A 16,956-nucleotide genomic window follows, 5' to 3' on the forward strand; every position below is an offset into this window, starting at 1 on the left:
GTCTGCCTACCTCAGCTCTCCTCACTCCAATCAATCTTCCATTCAGCAACCAAACTGATTTTCCTAAAGTGCAGGTCCAACCATGTCACTATTCCACTGCTCCTCACCCCCCTGCAGTAACTAAATTCCATTGGCTCCCTGGGTCAAATATAAAATTCAAAAGCCCTTCATAGACTACACACCCTACTCCTTACTTTTCAGTCATTTTACCTCTTATTCTTTATATTCCTTATTCCCTGACATATATACTATGATCCAGTGACACTGTCCTTCTTGCTATTCCATAAACAAGACATTCCATCTTTTAGCACTGAGCATTTTCTCTGGCTGGCCCCAATGCCTGGCATATTCTCCCTTTTCATTTCCACCTCCTGGCTTCGTTTAGGTCCCAAATAAAAGTTCATCTTCTATAGGAAGCCTTTCTCAACCCCTCTTAAATCTAGGGCCTTTCTTCTCTTAATTATTTCCTATTTATCCTGTATATAGCTTGTTTGTACATATTTGCTTGCTTGTTGTCTCTTCCATTAAGCTGTGAGCTCCTCGAGGGCAGGAATTATCTTTTACCTCTTTTATGTTCCAATGTTTGGCACATAGTAAGTTCTTAGTATTTACTGATTGACTAAGAGGTTATATGATCTGCCTGAGATCACACAGGTAATAATTGAAAGAGTCAAGGCTAACCCAATCCTCTACCCTCTTTGTTAAGTCATACTACCTTTCGAGTTCCTCAAGAAATCTAATTTCATCTTAAAATAGATGTGGTTTTATGTTAAGAAAAATGTTACTTCAAGGGATTTGTGATCTCTGTTCAGATATATTATTTCATCTTATTACTCTTATCTACATCCTTTCATAAACCCTCCACAGAGGGTCCACCCAACCAACATGCTGTGATTCTTCCTCTAGATTTTAACATTTTGTAGAAATCAAGAGAGCATGTAGACCATTTCTGGTTCTCTCTCACTACCACTGCAGAACTGGTTCACTTCCTTTTCTAGTCATACATCTTAGTAATAATATCCTTTATTATTACTTTTCTCCTGCAGTTTTTTCTTCATAAAATGTGCTTCCCCATTATCCTTTGGGTTGCTCATAACTTTAATCCTTTGGAGATTAGGGCATTCTGTGACTCATAGACATAGAAGATCCCTAGAAAAATTTCAGTATTATGTTTCAATAAATCATCCAATCAACAAGAAATCAGTAAACTCAGGCACTGTGCTAAGCACTGAAAATATAAAGAAAAACAAAAACAGTTCTTGTTTTTAAGCACTCAATATAGATTTACATATATATAAAATAAAATACATTTACACATTCAAGCTACATACATAGTAGATGGAAAGAAAACTTAAAGGGGAAGGCATGAAGAACTATGGGGATTGGGAAAGGTTTCCTACAGAAAGAAGTGGGTGAGTTCTGGCTTGAAACCAGGGACTTTTAAAAGCTGGAAGTGGAGAGAGATAGCATTCCAAGGACAGGGAACAGTCAGTGCAAAGTCACGGCAACAGGTGAAAATATGTCCTGTTTGAAAAACAGCAAGTAAAAAAAAAAGTTCATAGAAGAAATTAAAACCTCTGTGTAACTTTCCCCAAATAATCTGATTTATTTTCCTCCTGTTCAAATCTACTCCCTCTTCATTGCCAGTCTTTGAGGCCTATTCAAGATATATATAGTGATTAACTAGCCCTATAGGACATCCATTCAGCTGTAGGGTAGAGATGTTCTTCAATTTTGTATTCATAACTCTAGTACATAGCACAGTGCTTGGTGTATAATAAAACTTAGTTCATATGTATCTTGCACATGGCCTCAACCAACTCATGAAGACAATTATCCCTTAAGGCACCCCTCCTTTTTTCTCTTTGGACTGAATCATCCCCAACTTGACTTTGGAAGCAGCCCCAACCAGAAGGTCTGAGTTTCTTTCCCAGAGCAGTGCCAGGCAAAGCTACAACTCACATTGTCTGTCAGGACCTAGGATAACGTGTTTGTGTGTGTGTGTGTGTGTGTGTGTGTGTGTGTGTGTGTGTGTGTGTGTGTGTGTGAAGAGGGTAGATGCACTCTTGCTATTCTTCATTGTAGTGTGTGAGTTCATACAGTGTATTTCTCATTTACATGAAATCAGTCACAGTGACACCATTGACTCTTAAATCTGAAATATTTACTAAAAGTTAAGCAAAAGTAAGAACAATTGTAGCATTTACTCATAAGAAGGCAAATGCAGGAATAATCACAGTATTTACTCACTAGAAGGCAAATACAGGAATAATCACAATGTATACTCAAAAGAAGACAAGAGCAGAAATAATCAAAATCAAATGATCCACTCATTTACCTGGGTCATGTTCTCCCACCAATGAGCACAGTACAAGAGAGAACTGTCACACAGAGAAATCTAACAGGGAGGCACGTGACTTAGGATGGCAGGCCTGCATCTCTACAGAACAGTCTGTACCACCTGTCATCTGCTGGGCAATATATTTTCCCCATTTGATCATCATAGTTTTCTTGGTACACAAAGCTACTTTTCTGCTGCTCCTGAGCCACCAAAGAAACAATAAACTACTGTACTTATTAATTATTGACTTACCAAATGTTAGATTTTGTTTTTTGAGTCTTGATCTCCCTATCTTGCAAGAAGGACATTAGTCACTCATAAGCCTAATCCCAGTGCTTACTGTTAGGGAAGTTTTAACAAGCTCTATTTTTCTGACCTGGGCTAGTTCTCTCCCTTCAGCCAGCCTGATGTCCCTCTGCTTCCAAGAGGCCCACCATATTAGTGCCAGACTTCATATGAGATATCCAAGAAAATCCATGAGAGGTTCTCCTTCTTTCTGGGTGTAGGAGGCTCTAGAGAGCAATTCTGCCTCTTTCCAGACAATTGATTCTCAGCACAGCAATACATCCCTTCTAATCAGCAGTATTCCCAGCAAAACAAATGCAAATCTATCAACTCCTATCTTAGGTAAGCAATTCTCTTTTCCTCCTAAGCCTTCTATCCTGGGCCCTTCCTGCATTCAAATATTTCAACTGCTTATTTTTTTAATCATATCCATCCAGCTGCTTTCTCAAGTTGGAGATGAGTAGTCCACTTGGGGCTTCTCTTCTGATTGGTGAATTCCTTCCCATAATTTCCATTTGAGAAGTGTCCAAAACAGTCAGGCTCACTTTTAACCCAGCCTCAGCTTCTGACTCTCAGATATATATTCCAATTGGGTATTTTTCCTTCTTTCTCAGCTCCATCCTTGGCATATAATAATAATAAATAAATATATAAATTATCTATCACTCTTCTCTTTTCAAATCAGAGTTTCCTTATGAGCAGTGATCCATTTCCACTTTTAATAGGAAACTAAAAATCATTGTGTCAGGTATAATCCTAGAAGTCTTTATATAATTTTCTCATAGTCTCCAAATAATTATTTGATTTATATTTTGTTAACAATATCTTTTAAATCTCTGAGAACAGTCACATGCAAATAAGGTGAAAGGCTACAAAATGCTCTGCAGCTATAATTACTATAGTCAGTATTTTGCTTTCAAAAAAACCCTATGGGTTTTATCTGAGTGGCAGTTTTCTTTCTGGTCCTCAGATGTCTTTGTTTCTATAACATTTTATCTGAGGTTGTATTTCTTCTTACACTGATCTATTAATGTTTTTATGCAAATATCCTTTCTCTGCCCCTTTAAGCAAAATGTTCACATTCAAAAGTGGCAGTAGCTTACATATCATAGTCTGAAGGGGGGGGGGAATTTCCCATACATTTGCAAAAAAATCACAAACATTATCATTATCAGAGAATGATAACCAAGAAAATATCAATAATTACTGACCTATATGTCTACTTTCCAATTACTAAAAAATGCTTTATGAGAATCATCTATACATTCATTGACAGCATCCTTGATTAAAGGCATGAGACAAAAGGCAAAGACTTCCATAACTGCTACTCTACAGTTGACTGAAAGGATTAGAGAATAGAAGATCTGATTGTGCCTACTGTTTGTTGGCTACACAAAATGATTTGGTAGTGCAAAAAAACCCAAAAACCCTTAAGGATTCTTCTCCCACGAGTTGTCTCCCATGCACATATAAAAATCATTCAGAATTCCTTGAAAAATTTAATAACAGATAATTTTGTTAAATGATCCTCTGATTATTACTGTCAAGCTAGGCATAAAACAGGTAAATACATACTTGCCAAAGGTGTTTGTCACGATCATGGAGGATGTCCAGCACAGAATTCAAATGGAAAATGATTCCCTTTGGATGGTGAGTTTCTCCAAATGCTCCTGTTTCCACACAGCATTGTACTGGTTACATCAAGCCTAGGAACACTGTTTGATAATTATTTAAAAGAGTTCAGTCTACCCACATTGAATGTCAACACAAAAGACAAAGAAGAATGCTACTTTCCAGACTTCTAACAATAACAAAACAAAAACAACAACCAATCCGGTTGTTTACAAGCAATAGTTTTGAATGTATTCTGATTATGCCACAGCCAATGATTCTGGCTGAAAGAGAAAGCCAAAATGTACAGCCAGAATCAAGATAAGATTCAAGAGCTGGTGCAATGAATGTGACTACAATTCCCAGAATGCCGTGCAGCCAGGGTTTTGCCCCTACTCTTGCCACACTGCCTTTTGGGATATGTAGTATATTTCCTATCTTTGTGCAAGCCGCCGGACCAGACTTCTGGGGCAGCTACGCCTTTTCCAGAACCACCGCTGATAGAGTCAGGAGGGAGTCCCTTTTCCCGCACAGGATGAGACGGGAGAAAGGTGGAATAATGGTAAAAACTGAACTTGCCAAGGGGAAAGTCGTGGGGCTCTTAATGGTCATTGCGGCAACGGCCCCACGTGTGTTTTGCTACTTAACTTCTTTCGCTAGCTCTGTTGCTGGGAAGGCATTGAACTCTGAGCCTCTGTCCATTTATGCAAAATAAGGGTTTTGGACTAATTTACCCCTAAAATCCCTAACAGGCTCTTAGCCTGTAACGCTGAGTCAGGCTAACTTCACTTACCCCCAGGCTCAGATTTCCCCCTTCCTCTCCAAATGACGGTTGTTTTAAAAAATATATTTTGATGTAAAGGAAGAGAGAGGGGTTCTTCGATGGATCCGATGAGCCCCTTTTCCCTTCCCTCAGATTTCGAAAGATTTTTCAGTGCCAGAAAGCAGAGTGGTCTAGGTTAGGCTTTCGGGAACCTTCAGAGTTGAGCAGTGTGGGTGGCCAACCCAGTCCTTATGTGCCCCTGCTCAGTAGTACCCAACCAGGACTGGCCTCCTGGGCAATCTGTGGCTCCAGGGTCTGCTTCCCATGTAGGGGAGAAGGCCAATCTTAGAATCGTATGATTTGGAGTTGGAAGGGACCTTATAGGCCATCCAGTCCAGTGGTAATTTTACAGATGAGGAAACTGAGCTCCAAAGAGGGGAACTGACTTGCCTGATGATTTAAACGGAATCCAGACCCGTGAATCTCAGCCTTTTACTCTACACTGAGCTAGTTGATGGGAGTGATTTTTGACAGGGCATTAACTTGGGAGAATAAGGGGAATGCTTGCTTTCAGCTTTTGCTTGTCAATATGAAGTAGGTTTAGGCATAGAGGTCTTTTTTAGGTTGGCTTCTATTTGAACTACACAAAATAGTTCATTATTGGAGTGGTTCCTTGAAGAAGAGCATTAATATGTGCTTAGCACCCTGGCACAATGTAGGAGTTTAATCATTATTTATTGAATTGAATTACAATACTTTTGATGAAGTAACTTGGTCAGAAAAACAATTATGGAATTTTTATTATTATTAAATCTGGAATATTTATACAACTTGGATCTAGTAATGACATTATCTGGCATCCCCAAGGAACATTCTTACCATGTAAGAAAACTACAAATGCTAGGATTTTAGAGAAACACAGGAGATATCATATACATGTTCTTTTGTATAATCCAATTTAATATTTTTGTATAATTTAATTTAAATTTAATTTAATAATATTTTGTATAATCCAATTTAATATTTTTGTAGCTTCTGGAAAGGGTTTTCAATTAAATTAACTATAAATTTGTTATGTAATTTTACCTAGCCCTTTACTAGGGTTAGGTAATCCTTTTATACCTCTTCTCATCGATTTATCATCCAACTCACCTGGGAAACTTTTCCAGACTTCTTCATCCCTCCTCAAACACCTCAAATTGCCTTCTTCTCTCAGTTAAGAACTTTGCCTTATATTTCATTGAAAAAATTTAGACCATTGCCCATTTGTGAGAGCTCCTTCTTCTCCCCTTATCTAACATTACGCGAATGCCTTCTGCCACTTTCTTCCCCTTTATCCTCATCTTATCCTCTTCTCCTTGTGGAGGCAAACCCCTCTCCAAGCACAAGTGATAATGTTCTGTTCTTTTTCCTCCAGCAGACTGCCCCCTCTCCCACCCTACTCTCATTTATCTTTGGTATTTCCCTGTTTACTGTCTGCTTCTTTATTACCTACAAACATGTCCATGTCTCCTTCATTCTTTAAAAAACCCTCACTTGATATGTTCCTCTGCTAGTTATCATCCCATATCTTTCTTCTCTTTTGTGATGAAATGTCTTCTGCAATCCATACTTCTTCCTCTTATTCTCATTTTAACATTCTATAGTTTGACATCTGACCCCATCATTTAACTGAAATTACTCTTTCCAATTACCAGTAATCTCTTACTTGGCCAAATCCAGAGGCCTTTTCTTAGTCTTCCTCCTTCTTGACTTTTCTGCAGCTTTTGACACTGTTGATCACCATTTTCTCTGTATATTATTGTGCTTTCTTCTAGTTCTCCTACCTGTTGGATTGCACCTTCTTAATCTTTCTTCTATGTCTTTTTTTTTTTGTTTGTTTGTTTTGTTTTTACCTTCTGTCTTGGGATTAATACTAAATATTGGTTCCATGGCAGAAGAGCAATTAAAGACTAGGCAACGGGAGTTAAGTGACTAGACCAGGTCACATAGCTAGGAAGTTTCTAAGGCCATATTTGAACTCAGGACCTCTCATCTGCAGGACTGCCTCTCTATCCCCTGAGCCATTTAGCTGTCCCAGTCTTCTCTTTTTATTCCTCAATAGGCTCCTCTACAATGCCCCAGAAACCTTTTTAGCTTGGCAGCTTCTCACTTCATCCCTGGAATTCACATATTAGAAGTCCCTTGAATCTTCCACCAGACTGGTTGGTTCTTCTCAGAACTTCTGTTTTAAAGAGGGTGTCCAGGCCAGCCTGTCTTCCTTCCTTCCAGGGCTGTGCTGCTGAATCCCTCTGAATTTCTTTAACATGTCCCAGACCCAGATACCTTCATTGTCCTCCTATCCCCTTTTATCTTCCTTTATTTGTTGTCTTTACTATGTAGAAGGTAATCATCTTGAAGAAAGAGACTTTCTTTCTGTTTGTATTTGAATTTCCAGCTCCAGGCACATAGTAAGCATTTAATTAATGCTAGCACTGTATGACTATCCCATTCCCTTCTGTGGAAATTTAATATTCATCTGAATCCCTTAGCACCCCAAATCAACCTTTTAGTTTTAAAGCAAAAAGTCTTATGTCTGAACCTCTGAACTATATTTCTCTGAGGCCATGGCTGGAGTCCTCTCTTGGCTACCATGCTAGGTGACATTGGACATGCGCTGTGCAGCTGTTCTAAACATGGTTAGCATCTGGGAGACCTGCCTCTTGTCCAGATTTAGGTCTGAGTCTGGCAATCAAAGAGGCTTGGGAAAGGGATTGTGGGAAGAGTAGAATTGGTTTAGGGGACAGGAAGGAGTGCTCTTTCCTTGGAATCATGGACAGAGGAGGTGTGGGCTGGCTCTGTACTGGCACTGAGAGAGCTATTGAGCCACACATTGCTCAGGCTTTTCTCCTTTCTTTGGGCCATTTTTTATTATATAATAAATAATTATAAATCTAAGATACAATCTCCAGAGAATTTTAATCATAACACATCCATCCTCCATTTATCTGACAAATTGATCTAGCCTGTCACTTGTCTTTTCAAGAAACTTAAGTGATTCTTTATTACTTCCAACCAGGTTGGAGCATAAAATCCCCTGGTCCCCCTCATCTCCTTTTCCAGCTTTCTTATTCCTTACTCCTGCCATGTACCCTGCAGTCCAGTGATCTGACCTCCTTCCTGTTCTTCACACAAGATACCTCCTCTCCTGACATTTTCCCCAGCTGACCCCAGGCTTGGAACTCTCTCACTTCTTATATCTCCCTCCTGCCTTCTCTGACTTCTTTCAAATATTAGCTATAATTTCTTCTTCTTATAAGAAGCCTTTCCTGATTATCCTTAATGCTATTGCCTTCTGCACAAGATTTAGCTCCAATTTATCCTTTCAATGTCATATTTGTTGTCTTTCTGTTAGACTGTGAGCCTTTAATAAATACCTTTTTGTTCAGTTGAAATGATTTGTGTATGAATAGAGTGAGTAAGCAGAATCAGAACATTACACCTTCTGAAGTCTGGCTCTCACCCTCCTGGGATTATTTTGCTGCCTAGAAATTTTCAACCTTTACAGTGGCCAAGAAGGAGGGGAATGTATGGACTATCATTAAGAGCAGAATGTTGGGTTTTAACTGAGAGTTTGATTGACATTTGGCCATTGGATATAGGGAAACCTGGCTTTGAATACCTTTGTGACTGTGGGCAAGTCTCTCAATGTCTAAGCCTCAGTTTCTTAATCTGTTGAGGGGACATTATCTATCTATCTCAGGGTTGTTGGGAATCTCAAATGAGATAATTTGTGCAAAGGGTTTTTTTATATATACATTTTCATGAAGTATAAAATTATTATATATAGTGTTTCTGTTACTTTCCTCCATCTAAATCCATTAAATGTAGACCAAATCCAAGAGACCAAATATTTTCTTCATAACATTTTTACTTTATATTGGATATTTGTGTTTTATTAGTTTCCTGATCTATAAAGTAAGGATAGTGTTCTAAAGGATTTTAAAGATCCTTTTCAGTTCCAAGTCTGATAACTTATTATAATTTTTTTAATCCATCCTTCCATCTTAGAATCAATACCATTGATTTCAAGGCAGAAGAGTGGTAAAGGCTGGGCAATTGGGATAAGTGACTTGCCCAGAAGTGTCTGAGGCCATATTTGAACCCAGGACCTCCTGTCTCTAGACCTGGCTCTCAATCCACTGAGCCACCCAGCTGTACCACTATGACCTTAGTGTTAGCAATCATCTATCTATTTTCTTTTCTTTTTAAATTCTTTACTCTTACTTTATCAAAAATTCTTCTAAGAGTTCCAAGGACCAAATACCACAACCATAGATTGGTCTGAAAGAGCCAAGTCAAGATACAGCAGATTTAACAGAATACTCATAATCTAAGCCTTTGATCCAATAGTTCTGTAGATAATTTTGCAATCCATTCAATTACTGGAAAAATACAAATACTTTTTACCACCAAATGTTTATAAAATACTCTCTACATTTTTGAAACAAAGGATATGTTACTATGGCAGGATAGACTCACTGTAGATTTTCTCTACCCTACCTGTAAATTGGTCTATATCATAAATAAAAATCAGTTTCTCTCTGATTTAGATAGACTTTTTTGGTATGCGTGCCAGGCTGCTGCTTTCCCTGAAGGAATGCAATACTCACTTAACATATGATAAAAAAAAAGCCTTAGCAACATAATGAGGCTAAATGAGAAAAATAATTTTAGGAGAAAGTCAGTAGGTTGAGAAAATATGCCACATAACAAGTGTTTCAAGACACTGCTTGTATAAATACTGATTACCTATCATTTTTCCCTTTTCAATTCAATTTACAATGCATAGATTTTACAAAGATTTTTTCCATGTCACATATATTCTGAATTATTATTTGCCATTCATTTACCATATCTTGTGACTTTTCTAAACATTCTTTTTTTTTTTAAGTCCTTACCCTAAAATTGATATTAAGTCTCAGTTCCAAGGCAGAAGAGTAGTAAAGGCTAGGCAGTTGAGGTTAAGTGACTTGCCCAGGGTCACACAACTGGGAAGTATCTGAGACCAGGTATGAACCCAGGTTCTCCTGACTCCAGGCCTCTATTTACCCATTGAACTATCTTGGTGCCCCTAAATATTTTTTTAATTGAAAGATTTGCCCAAGGCCAAATGCAGTGCTTAAATTTTTGAGATTTTTGAGGGTATTATAGGAAAAGAATGGGAAACACACACTTTACTTAGAAAATAAAATTTTTTGCTTTTATAGCCAAATTTGTAAAGTTGTCATTAACAATAGGGTTAGGAACAAATTAAAAAAGTAGAGTGTAGGGAAGAAAAAATTTGGTTTGAGGCCAAATTCTACTGTTTGCATTTAATTCCCATGAATGAAACAAGACCCAATCAGTATTAAAAAACAAACAAACTTATTTCTGGCTGAACTTTGGAATTAATTAGGTAATAATGACATGAATCTAACAGTAGTAACTCAATTTTTTTACAGGTTCTGTATACTGAAATGGACTTCTGAGTATTCATAATGGAAATCCAAAAGGCAGAGCCAAAGCACATATTTTTATACCGACATATTTTACATGATGGTTATGGCTGTTTTCTTTACTTGAGAAGAGTGATGCAAAAGAGAGAGAATTTTTTGTAGGTGTCCTTTAATTAGTCCATATTGTATATTGGTTTCCATCATGCTTCGTCTGAGAGCTGCTTATGAATTCTTCTGGAGAGTCTTTCAACGTGGACCTAAAGCCAGTGATTCTTTACTTAGCCAAATAAGTAAATGCGTGAATGAAGAACAGGTTTTTGATATAGTTGGAAACAATAAAGCCAAGTTTTCTGAAAAACATGTGGGATATGCATATAAAACACTTTGGCAATTTCAAAAGGAAAAGTTTGATTTGATGAGAAGTGTTCCTTTTGTCAGAGACCATCCTCAGTTTCATACTCTTCGTATTTTAGCTAAGGATAAAATTGAATTAATGGATGATGACACCCTGGTGAATGTATTGTATATTATGTTAAGGTAAGCATTATGATTTTCAGCCCTATAAACATATATTAATGTTTTATTTTTATTTAGTTTTTTCTTTTTCCTTGTCCTTACAGTTTTAAAAATCTCTATCTCTTGTTTTTTTGCATTACTTTTATTTCTGAATATGTTATCCTCTTCACTAACTGGGAAACCACCTTTGTTAGGAAGAATAAAAAAGAAAAAAATGTTCTGCAGAACTAACCAAATCATTGTAGAATTAGGTGTCTTTCAATATGTATAATGTTTCATACATTTAGCCTGTTCTGCTGCAAAGAAGAGAAGGAAGTATATTTTTTCAACTCTTCTGGAGCCAAGCTTGGTTATTATATAGTATTGAGTTTCATTTTCTCCCCTTACTTAAATTGTTACAGTTATTGATTTCCTGCTTTTACTTACTTCATTCTGTATCACTTTCTCTATATCTTCCCATGCTTCTCTAAATTCATTCATAATTGTCCTTTCTTAGAGTGCAATAATATTCCATTACATTTTTGTACAGTAGTTTATTTGAGTCTTTCTAATCAATTGGCATCTACTTTGTTTCCAGTTTTTTGTTGTCCCCCACAAAAGTGCTATTAATGAATATTTTAGTATGTATGGGACCTTTCTGTTTTATGACTTCCATTCTGGGTACTGTAAGGGTTAAAAATTAAAGGATTAGACTAAGCATATAAAAATGTGGTTGCTGAAATTATTACTCAAATCAGAATGACTTTTTATGGTAGTTTATTTACAAAAGGAGAAAGAGTGATAGTAAGGAAATCAGAGAGAGAGTAGATAATTACTCTGGCCCAGTCCAAACTAGACAGGACTTCAGAGGCCCTAGCAAAGGGGGCCCAGTGGTAAATTAAACAAGAGTTTTAGCCATGAGGCTAAAAGATGGCCCAAGATGCAGGGCCTCTCCAGAGGCTAGTATCTCCAGAAAAGCCAGGAAAGGGAGTCAGCCTTTTTCACTCACCCACGTGGTAGTCCTAAAGGAAAATTGAAGAGCAGTCTGAGGTCCCAAGCTGGAGCTCCTTCAAGGTCAAGTTGAAGGTGAAAGAACTGTTTACGGGAAGTTCTTGCCATATTTAAAGACCATTCCTTTTGTCACTTCCTGTGCCTTCCTTCCACTTTATGTGGACCAATTGCAGCTATATTTTTGCTTAGGACTGCCCAGGGGGTAGTCATTTGATTCTGATTTGTCATCCACTATCGCACACGTGGGTCACAGACCTCCCCATACTTAAAGATAGGTGGAGTGTATATACTTCTGGTGATTAAATCTAAAAATGGGCAGGGCAGAGTTAATATACCATCTTCACAGTACATACTTTGTAGTGAGTTCTTTGGCTTACTGGGTATGGACAAGTTAACCATTTTTTAGCATAATTCCAAATTTCTTTATAGAATGGTTAGAAAAATATTATAGCTCCATGAACAATGTATTAATATGCTTCTCTTCAGCCCCTCCCATGTTTCTTCTTTTTTTGTCATCCATATCAATTTGTTAGATTCAAGGTGAAACTCCTAGAGTTATTTTAATAAGAGAAACATAAACCAAAACAGTTCTTAAGTTCTTTTTTTTTTTTTTAAGGTTTAATTCATACATTTTGTTCTTCGTAGTTTTCCCCTACTCAAATATCCCTAGTATTTGTTAAGTTTGTTAAGCAAATAAGTTAAATTTGTTAAGCAAAACCAAGAGACATGGTGATTGACCATATCCAATACTGTAAGCAACATTTTGTTTTCCTTTGTAAAATAGTTTATTTTAAAAGATACCTAAAAAAAAACTTTAAATGATGCTCTTTTCAGTCAAATAATAATTCACTTTTTTGTCTCTTTTCTGTTCCTCACAGCTGGTAATTCAAACTATTCTCTTTTTTTGCAAAAAGTCCATGGATATTCTTCATTATTGAGCATTTCAATGGTATAAAAACAAGTCAGAATTGAGGCTTAACCTTTAATGGAAGTAGCATGTATATGATTATTTCTTATAGAAACGCTGTTTCATATAGAAATGTGGTTATTCTGTAGAGCTTGAGAATGAAGCAGGAAGGTAATTTAGGAGTTGTCAAACAATTGCTTAAGGCCCCAGGAGAATGTTAAGCATGATATACTAAAAAAAAACCCTGAACTAGGAGGAAGGAAGAAGACTGGGATTTTAGCCTTGACCTTGCTGCTTCCTAGTGACTTTATATAAGCCAGTTAACCTTACTGGGTTTTTTTAAGGGCTTAGAATAATAATACCTGTCATAACTACTTCACAAGGTTATTCTGAGTATCTAATGAGCTGATATATGTGAACCCATAGTATTTATGAAGTTCAGGCTGCCCCTTACCACAGGAGACCTTTCTTGCTTTTCCCCAGCTGCTGGTGCTTCCTCCTCTGCCTTTTGCAAAATTGGTCTTGTATATTTTTTTATCCACTTATTATATCTCCATGTTTTTTTCCTTAATATAAACTCCTTGAGGGAAAGACTTCTTTCATTTTTTTCCCCTTGTATCTCTTTTTACCTAGCATTGTGCCTCTCTTACAGTAGGTATTTAGTCAATGCCTGCAGATTGGGTGATAAGGTTGTATTGTTACAGTAAACCTCTTAATTTGTCTCTTTCTAGAGTTAAATTTTATTTTCTTGAGGAATTTTCTTTTTTCCCCTCTCCCTCTCACCTCCTCCAATGCCTTTTGAGGAAGCTAGAAAAACAAAGCCTCTATTACCTTTACTTTGATGAATAAGATTTTTTATTGGACATGGTTAGTATATCAGTAGGTTTTAAAAAAATATGTAAACAAATAAATAAAGTCCATAGATTAAAAAAATAAAGGCAAATATTTCTTACACTCTCGGACATATCTGTGCAGTTAAATGATTTGATTAAAATCGCTATTTTCATATTTCCCTGCCCAACATTTCAAGACTGAATCACAGAATCACTTAGTTGGAAGGGACATGAGAGGTTATTAGTTGAACCCATACCTGAATAGGAGGTGGTGGTTCAGTGGATAGAGTGCTTAGCTTTGAAACAGGAAGACTGTTCTTCTTGAGTTCAAATCTGGCCTCAGACACTTCCTAGCAGTGTGACCCTGGGCAAGTCACTTAACCTGTTAGCCTCAGTTTATTTCCCTATATGATGAACTCGAGAAGGAAATGGCAAACAACTCCAGTATCTTTACCAAGAAACCCTCAAATGGGATCATAAAGAGTCAGACACATCTGAAATGATTGAACAATGATACCTGAACAAGAATTCTAATGTAAATATACTTGACAAGTCAATCTAGCCCTCTGTGGAGGAGGACTAATCATCTCCTGATGTCATGCTTTCTACTTTTGGATAGTTTTAATTTTTAGGAAGTTCTTTCTTATATGTTTCAAGCCATAATTTGCTCTTTTCCATTTGCATCTGTTGTATTTAATTCTATCCTCTTTGGCCAAGCCTAATAAGGATATCCCTTTTTCTATGATAGATTGGATATTTTATATATACATGTACATGTATGTGTATGTATATATGAAAATATAAATATTTTCATCGCTTTAATTTTAGATTTTCATGTCCTCATTCTATTAATATAAAATAGAATTCTATTAGCCTCACTTTTTTCAGCTGATTCTTATATAGTATGAACATAAGGAAGAAAGAAAAAAATATTTATTAAATGCCTACTATGTGCCAGGCACTGTGAAGATTGCTTTAAAAATATTAGCAAATTTTATCTTCACAACAATGGTGAGATAGGTGCTATTTTTATACATAATTTGAGGAAAATATGACAAATAGAGGTGAAATGATATGTCCAGGGTCACACAACTAGTAAGGGTTTGAAGCAGGATTTGAACTTAGGAAGATGAGTCTTCCTGATCCCAGACCCAGCACAGTGTCCTCTGTGCCCCCTATTTGCCCCTACAGTTGACAGAGTTGAGGTACAGTTGCCCTATCAGTCAGAAGAGAAACACTTTCCAGAAAGGAAATGAAGTTAGTCTAGTATGACTTATCCTTTTTTTTTTTAACCTTTACCTTCTGTCTTAGAATCATTCCAAGGCAGAAGGGTGGTAAGGGCTAGGCAATGAGGGTTAAGTGACTTGCTTAGGGTCACACAGCTAGAAAGTGTCTGAGGCTAGATTTGGACTCAGGTCTGGTGCTCTATCCACTGTGCTACCTAGCTGCCTCCTGTCCTTAGCTTTTTTCCTTAGCCTCAGCCCATTCTGAGTTTTACTCCTACCCCTATTCTTACAGGATCTGGTATTAATTGTCAGTTCCTTGTCATTGTTATCATCTTTGTACATGCCTGCTTTAAAACTGAGCTATTTCAAGAGTTGGCTCTTCCATGAGACTATGAACTCTTTGAGAGCAGGGATCCAATTTGCCTTTCTTTGGGTCTCTAGTACTTAGCACAGTTCCTGGCCCATTACAGATGCTTAAGAAATGCTTGTGATAGCTTTCTCTTTGTCCTCTTCTTGGAGTCGTTTCTTTTTGTGTCTTTAACATTTCATCCTTTTGTTAGAGTTGGATGTATGCGAATCAAAGCATATCTTTCACATCATTGTATTTATGATTTTATTTTGGGGTTTTGGTTATATATAAGTGGGTGCTCTTACAACAATGACCAATATGGCAGTATATTTTGTGTGATCATGAAAATAAAATTTTAAAAAATTTCCATTTTTAAGAGCTTTCCATTTTATGTAGGTTAACTTTCCTGATAGAAGTTTAGTCTGTGAGATCCCACCCTTGTTTTTCCTCTGTGGATTTTAAAATTATATCCAAGAACTAAATACTATATTTATAAATTTTTGTAATACAGAAAGGAAGTTCGGGAAATATAGTTTTTAGGGATTCAGGATATTTCTAACTATGTACCTCCCACATATAGTTTATAAATGTTTGGAATAAATTGAGCACAATGAAATAATTTACTTTTTTCTCCCTAAATTTATTATGACATCCAAGGAAATAGAAGTCCTCCTGACTTTTATAGATAGTGCATTCTTGGAAAGCACATCTCAAACCTCCTGGGTATGGCATGTTGTTTTCACCTACTTTAATATCCTCAGCAGAAGCTATGAAATAAATAAAGGTGATGAGAAGTTGTTACAGGTAATAACATTTTAGCACTTGAAAGCTTGCAGGGCAAATTAAGTTTAAAACTGTGTGCACATTGTTTTCCCTCGATGTTCCTTAAACATTTACCAGCACAGCCATCATCAAAGGTAAGATTTGACTGTAAGTTTTCCCAACTCTTAAGAGCAGCAGTCAGCATGTTGCCCCTGTAGTTCTTTATTCAGCATCATTGAATGAGCAGAAGAGCCAAATATGGAATAATAAAAGATGAGAACTGATTATGTAAGAAAATAAATAACTTGCTCAGTTTTGTGTTGTGGTTATTGTTAAGTCTTTATGAACTACTAATATGTTTTTCTTTTTATCACAAAGGTTTGCTGTTGAGGCCCATGATTCTCTGGTGGAACATCTGGTTGTGGAAGCATGGAGGAGGGTAGAAAGGCAAGTATTATGGATAGTTTCCTTGGAGGAAGGCCTGTCTTGTTCATCCTGGCCTGGACCTTTTAAGAAAGGGAGGAGAAATGCTAATCATAGGTTTGAGAGGCCAGAAGCAAAGCTTAATGGTAAATTTATCTCTGGTAGCAAACAGGCAGGTGGAAGGTATGTTCTAGTCCCAGAAGTATGTGTTTATCATTCTGAGGATAGTGACTGCATGCAGGTCAGAAGCACTAGGTTTGGTTGGCAGTGTTATAAACAAAAAGGGCCTAGAGAGATATAGATATACAGTGATGTGAGTATATCTATGTATTCTCCCTAGTTGCATCTATGTATTCACCCTTGATAGTTGTTATAATTTCCCCTTTTCTCTAACAGTTGCCTAGGGAGGACCCCGAAAGATTAGGTGGATGGGTAACCCTTTCAGGTCCAACCTGGGGTTGGATAAATTATTT

At 36.9% G+C, this 16,956-nt stretch overlaps 1 protein-coding gene across 1 annotated transcript in view; it reads left to right on the top strand.

Moving 5' to 3' along the window:
- The first annotated feature begins 10,673 nt into the window (after positions 1-10,673).
- FASTKD1 (FAST kinase domains 1) overlaps positions 10,674-16,956 on the top strand; it is a 43,545-nt gene continuing 37,262 nt past the window's right edge. The window contains exons 1-2 of the mRNA XM_044666519.1: positions 10,674-11,014; positions 16,439-16,507. Of these exons, the coding sequence (XP_044522454.1) occupies positions 10,680-11,014; positions 16,439-16,507 (404 nt within the window). The 5' untranslated portion in view covers positions 10,674-10,679. The remainder of the gene's footprint in view (positions 11,015-16,438; positions 16,508-16,956) is intronic.

The sequence above is a fragment of the Gracilinanus agilis genome, chromosome 3, assembly GCF_016433145.1.
Source record: "Gracilinanus agilis isolate LMUSP501 chromosome 3, AgileGrace, whole genome shotgun sequence".
Lineage (NCBI taxonomy): Eukaryota > Metazoa > Chordata > Mammalia > Didelphimorphia > Didelphidae > Gracilinanus > Gracilinanus agilis.